This window comes from Nomascus leucogenys, chromosome 5 (assembly GCF_006542625.1).
Source record: "Nomascus leucogenys isolate Asia chromosome 5, Asia_NLE_v1, whole genome shotgun sequence".
In the NCBI taxonomy this organism is placed as follows: Eukaryota; Metazoa; Chordata; class Mammalia; order Primates; family Hylobatidae; genus Nomascus; species Nomascus leucogenys.
The window spans coordinates 140,149,838-140,155,837 of record NC_044385.1 but is presented as its reverse complement, the minus strand read 5'-3'; the positions used below and the strand labels follow the sequence as shown (position 1 = coordinate 140,155,837).

Sequence of the window (6,000 nt, the reverse complement as noted above, 5' to 3'; positions counted from 1 at the left end):
CACCCCGGTTGGAGTGCAGTGGTGTGTTCTCGCCTCACTGCAACCTCCATCTCCCGGGTTCAAGCGATTCTCCTGCCTCAGCCTCCTGAGTAGCTGGGATGACAGGTGCCTGCCACCACACCCGGCTAACTTTTTTGTATTTTTAGTAGAGATGGGGTTTCACCATGTTGGTCAGGCTGGTCTCGAACTCCTGACCTTGTGATCTGCCCACCTCGGCCTCTCAAAGTACTGGGATTATAGGCGTGAGCCATCGTGCCTGGCCCTCTGGGTCTTTTTTATATCTTAGGTTATGTATTCTGGAGTCAAGCTGTAGTTTCATCATGTTGAAAAGTTTTAATCTGATTTATTTAGATATTTGTTAAAGGAACAATCACAGAGCTTTTAAGGTAAGTACACAAATCCACCTAGGAATTATAGACAAATCCACCACAGCTCAAAATATGGTAACAGAATAGGTCTTCATAGCTAGAGAAAAAAATCTAATACAAAACCTTTAGCTCCTAATATTACTCTGCATAATTTGTTTTCAGTTATCAGTCCAAGAAGCACAGAAAATAGTTTTGCTGCATCATCTGCTGAGGCACATTGTTGAAACACCGTTTTAGGAGCTGCCTCACGGGCACTTCACAGCTGCTCTGGCTGTGATAACAGTGAAGAGAGGAAGACAGCGGGGCTGCCCTGGCCCCGGCCTTGGGCAAGGCTGATAGCCCACACTGCCCTGAGACCGGTGGCTGTGTTAGCCTGGGGTAGCTCACGGGTGGCCTAGTGGGTCTTCCTTGTCACCCCCCCTCATCACGCTTGTCTTCTTTCTGGATTTGTGTTCTGAATCCTCACCCTTCCTCACTTCTCTTCTAGGGTCCAGGCTTGGCTGTGCGGTTGCTAAATTCCAGTTTCAGTTCCTGCTGGATCAAAAATACATATTTGAAACTAACACTTTCTTAAGCAAGAACAAGAAACTATCAACTTACTTGGGAAATGGAGTATTTCAACTCATTGACAAGTCTTTACTTAGAATTAAACATACAATTTTTAAAATAACAGCTTTATTTAGGTACAATTCTATACCCCTTTATAGTGTATATTTTAGTGTGTTTTGGTATATTCACAGTTGTGCAACTATTGTCACAATATAACTTCCGAACATCTTCATCACCTCCCCCTCCAAAAATCAAACTCCCTTGTGATCACTCCCCAATTTCCCTTCCCCCAGCCCCTGGCAACCACTGATTACTTTTTGTCTCTTTGAATGTGCCTATTCTGGACGTTTCATATAAAAGGGATCAGACAACATGCGGCATTTAGTATCCAGCTTTTTCACGGAACAGAATAATGTCTTTAAGGTTTACCCGTTCTGTAACTAGTCTCATTCCTTTTTATGGTAGAATAATATTCCATTGTAGGCTATACCACGTTTTATCTGTTCATCAGTTTATAGACATTTGGGTTATTTACACCTCTTGGCCATTGTGAATTTTGCTGCTATGAACATCAGTGTATGGGTTTTTGCACGAATGTATGTTTTCAAGTCTCTCGAATATAGACCTAGGAGTGGAGTTGCTGGGTGATTTGGTAACTGTTTAACTTTTTGATGGACTACCAAACTGTTTTCCAAAGTGGCTGCACCACTCTTTTTTTTTTATTGTAAGGTTGTATACCTTTTATTTCATTTCCTTTTTTTAAATTATTATACTTTAAGTTCTAGGGTACATGTGCACAATGTGCAGGTTTGTTACATATGTATACATACCACTCTTTACCCCTACCAGCGGCCTATGAGGTTTCCAGTTTCAACACATCCTTATTATAATCTGCCTTTTGACTGAAGACAAGTTAGTGGCTGTGAAGTGACGTCTCACTGTGGTCTTCATTTGCATTTACTAGTAACATTGACCATCTTCTCATGTGCTTATTGCTCATTCGTGTATCCTGTTCGGAGAAATCTCTCTTCAAATAATCAGATAACCTTTTGTCAATTTTGTTGTTAAACGTCTTTCTGAAATGCAGCAAAGTACTTTTCCCGGAGTCAGTAAACCGAGCCATGTTGGCTTGTTGCTGGATAGTAAAGGGCCTTCAGGAGGAAAAAGGAATGAAACTCAAGTTTATCTTTTGCCAGGTAAATGTGAGTCACTTTTTTTGTTTTTTGTTTTTTTGAGACGTAGTCTCGCTCTGTCGCCTAAGCTGGAGTGCAGTGGCGCGATCTCGGCTCACTGCAATCTCCGCCTCCCTGGTTCAAGCGATCCTCCTGCCTCAGCCTCCTGAGTAGCTGGGACTACAGGCGCACGCCACTACACCCAGCTAATTTTTGTATTTTTAGTAGAGACAGGGTTTCACCATGTTGGCCAGGATGGTCTCAATCTCTTGAAATCGTGATCCACCTGCCTTGGCCTCCCAAAGTGCTGGGATTACAGGCATGAGCTACCGTGCCCGGCCAAGTGTGAGTCACTTTCACAGTCATTTTTGCAAATGTTATTCACTTAACCCTGGTGTGAGGTCCAGGAGGTGGTTCCTGTCCCATCTTTACAAGCGAGAATGGGGCTGCCGGAGGCTGAGCCTTTGTCCAAGATGATGGTTGGAGGCCAAGGAGCTCAAAGCCAACTCACATGCACTGTGTATCCTGTGCCCACCTGCACTGAGTCAGCCAATTATTTAAACAGCTGGTTTGGCTCCTTGAGGTCAGTTGTGTTTGTTTAATTTTTGCTTCTTTCTCATGTGCAGGAGTTATTGGGGTTGGGGCACTAAATTAGAGCAATGCATACTTCCAGTTAACTGGGGGCTCCAGGAAGTGCCAGGATGGCCAGTGGGTTTTGTTGGATAATCTTACAGAAATCCTTCAGTAGAAACAGGTACAAAATTAGTATCTTCTCATTTTGGAGTTAGGGATAAATGAGGGATGACTTGAAGGGGTAAGGAGGATGGACAATTGAAATCCTTCCTTTAAAATGTTTGAGAAATTTTGCAAGTTAATATTTAAACCAGACTGAGATATCCAGGAGACTGGCAGGGCAGCCTCCGTCAGGCGAAGCTTTGGGGCAGGGGAGAGGGGCCTCCGTCAGGCGAGGCTTTGGGGCGGAGGAGAGGGGCCCGGGCTCTGGAGAGCAGGGAAGGGCTTCTCTGCCAGTGTCATGAATTTCTAGGACTATATAGGTAAAGTGGTGTGTCCCATCCATGCGAGGCCAGCAAAGATCCCGGACCCCAAAGGTCTGGCAGCTGGCCGGACCACAGGGAGGTGGTCCAACAGCAGGTCAGGGTGGCCACTGGGCCCAGGAGGGTCTTCTGAAGGCTGTGTTTCAGGTTTCTGGTCTTATAAATCTTAGCATTTTTCTTTCCTAAACCTACAGTTTTCAAATAAATTAACTTTGTTTTTCTTTCTAAAACGAGAAGACCTGTGTGCTGTGCTGCCTCCTCTCTAGCTTGGTACATGGCTGGTCTGTTTCCAAGGTGGGGAAGCACCACCGAGAGACACATTCACATTCCAGTAGTTCAAAACTGCAGACCCCATGGCAGGGAAGGGGACTGAAAACTGAGGTACCCTATGGCCCTGGGCCCATCGCCTCCTTCCTCCCTCACACACAGGAGCCAAAGGCCCTAGGAGCTTAAAGATGCTGCTGAGAAAGCCATCTTCTTGGGACACACAGACCGTAATTCCAGCTTGAGGTTCAGGGACAATGAGTTGTTTCCCACGTTTCCCGTTTTTGTCCAGGTACGGGGCAGTGGGGGAGGTACGCCTTGGAGCCAGTGTCCTGCAAGAGCCCGCCCCTCCCCAGCTCTGTCTTGGAGCCTACACTTGAACCATGTTGCCAAACCTGGGGACTTCAAATAAAGTGCAGTGACTGGTCTGTGGCTGCAGGAAACTCTTTCTAGTGCTTCTGTTTTCCCTTTTTTTGTTTGACTTTATCTTAACATTGCTTTTGTGGTGGGCTTTATCTGTTTCCTGTTACATAAAGCAGGAAGAGTAAGAGAGCCAAAGAAAGTAAATGAAGTATAAATTTGGAACATTGGTTGCAAGCACTGTCTTGACATTTGCTGAGGAAAAACTCAATAGTATTAATATAAGAGGAGGAAAAGTAAAGAAATGAAAACAAAAGAGCCAGAAATGAGAACAAATACAATATACTTATGTCAATACATATAAATGGATAAAACTGAGCAGGGAAAGCCTCTGGGACTAGGTTAAAATGCAAAATTATGCTATTCTGTTTATGAGACAATATAAAATAAAATGACCCAAAGATATTAAAAATAAAATGGTGTAAATTTGTTTGAGTTCTTTGTAGATTCTGGATATTAGCCCTTTGTCAGATGAGTAGATTGCAAAAATTTTCTCCCATTCTGTAGGTTGCCTGTTCACTCTAATGGTAGTTTCTTTTGCTGTGCAGAAGTTCTTTAGTTTAATTAGATGCCATTTGTCAATTTTGGCTTTTGTTGCCATTGCTTTTGGTGTTTTAGACATGAAGTCCTTGCCCATGCCTATGTCCTGAATGGTATTGCCTAGGTTTTCTTCTAGGGTTTCTATGGTTTTAGGTCTAACATTAAGTCTTTAATCCATCTTGAATTAATTTTTGTATAAGGTGTAAGGAAGGGATCCAGTTTCAGCTTTCCACATGTGGCTAGCCAGTTTTCCCAGCACCACTTATTAAATAGGGAATCCTGTCCCCATTTCTTGTTTTTGTCAGGTTTGTCAAAGATCAAATGGTTGTAGATGTGTATTATTGTTTCTGAGGGCTCTGTTCTGTTCCATTGGTCTATATCTCTGTTTTGGTACCAGTACCATGCTGTTTTGGTTACTGTAGCCTTGTAGTATAGTTTGAAGTCAGGTAGCGTGATGCCTCCAGCTTTGTTCTTTTGGCTTAGGACTGTCTTGGCAATGTGGGCTCTTTAAAGTAGTTTTTTCCAATTCTATGAAGAAAGTCATTGGTAGCTTGATGGGGATGGCATTGAATCTATAAATCACCTTGAGCAGTATGGCCATTTTCACAATATTGATTCTTCCTATTCATGAGCATGAAATGTTCTTCCATTTGTTTGTGTCCTCTTTTATTTCGTTGAGCAGTGGTTTATAGTTCTCTTTGAAGAGGTCCTTCACATCCTTTGTAAGTTGAATTCCTAAGTATTTTTTTCTCTTTGAAGCAATTGTGAATGGGAGTTCACTCATGATTTGGCTCTCTGTTTGTCTGTTATTGGTGTATAACAATGCTTGTGATTTTTGCACATTGATTTTGTATCCTGAGACTTTGCTGAAGTTGCTTATCAGCTTAAGGAGATTTTGGGCTGAGACGATGGGGTTTTCTAAATATACAATCATGTCATCTGCAAACAGGGACAATTTGACTTCCTCTTTTCCTAATTGAATACCCTTTATTTCTTTCTCCTGCCTGATTGCCCTGGCCAGAACTTCCAACACTGTGTTGAATAGGAGTGGTGAGAGAGGGCATCCCTGTCTTGTGCCAGTTTTCAAAGGGAATACTTCCAGTTTTTGCCCATTCAGTATGATATTGGCTGTGAGTTTGCCATAAATAGCTCTTATTATTTTGAGATATGTCCCATCAATACCGAATTTATTGAGAGTTTTTAGCATGAAGGGCTGTTGAATTTTGTCAAAGGCCTTTTCTGCATCTATTGAGATAATAATGTGGTTTTTGTCGTTGGTTCTGTTTATATGCTGTATTACGTTTATTGATTTGCATATGTTGAACCAGCCTTGCATCCCAGGGATGAAGCCCACTTGATCATGGTGGATAAGCTTTTCGATGTGCTGCTGGATTCGGTTTGCCAGTATTTTATTGAAGATTTTTGCATTGATGTTCATCAGGGATATTGGTCTAAAATTCTCTTTCTTTGTTGTGTCTCTGCCAGGCTTTGGTATCAGGATGTTGCTGGCCTCATAAAATGAGTTAGAGAGGATTCCCTCTTTTTCTATTGATTGGAATAGGTTCAGAAGGAATGGTATCCTTGTACCTCTGGTAGAATTCGGCTGTGAATCCATCTGGTCCTGGACTCTTT

At 42.6% G+C, this 6,000-nt stretch overlaps 1 protein-coding gene across 3 annotated transcripts in view; it reads right to left on the bottom strand.

The window, feature by feature from the left end:
* Positions 1–470: 470 nt before the first annotated feature.
* The window catches only part of CFAP97D2 (CFAP97 domain containing 2), a 42,344-nt gene continuing 36,814 nt past the window's right edge, over positions 471–6,000 (bottom strand). For 2 of the 3 annotated variants that reach the window (XM_030812538.1, XM_030812540.1), the window contains exon 5: positions 471–902. In XM_030812538.1, the coding sequence (XP_030668398.1) occupies positions 852–902 (51 nt within the window). In that variant the 3' untranslated portion in view covers positions 471–851. The remainder of the gene's footprint in view (positions 903–6,000) is intronic. The other variant, XM_030812539.1, reaches the window with a different exon arrangement.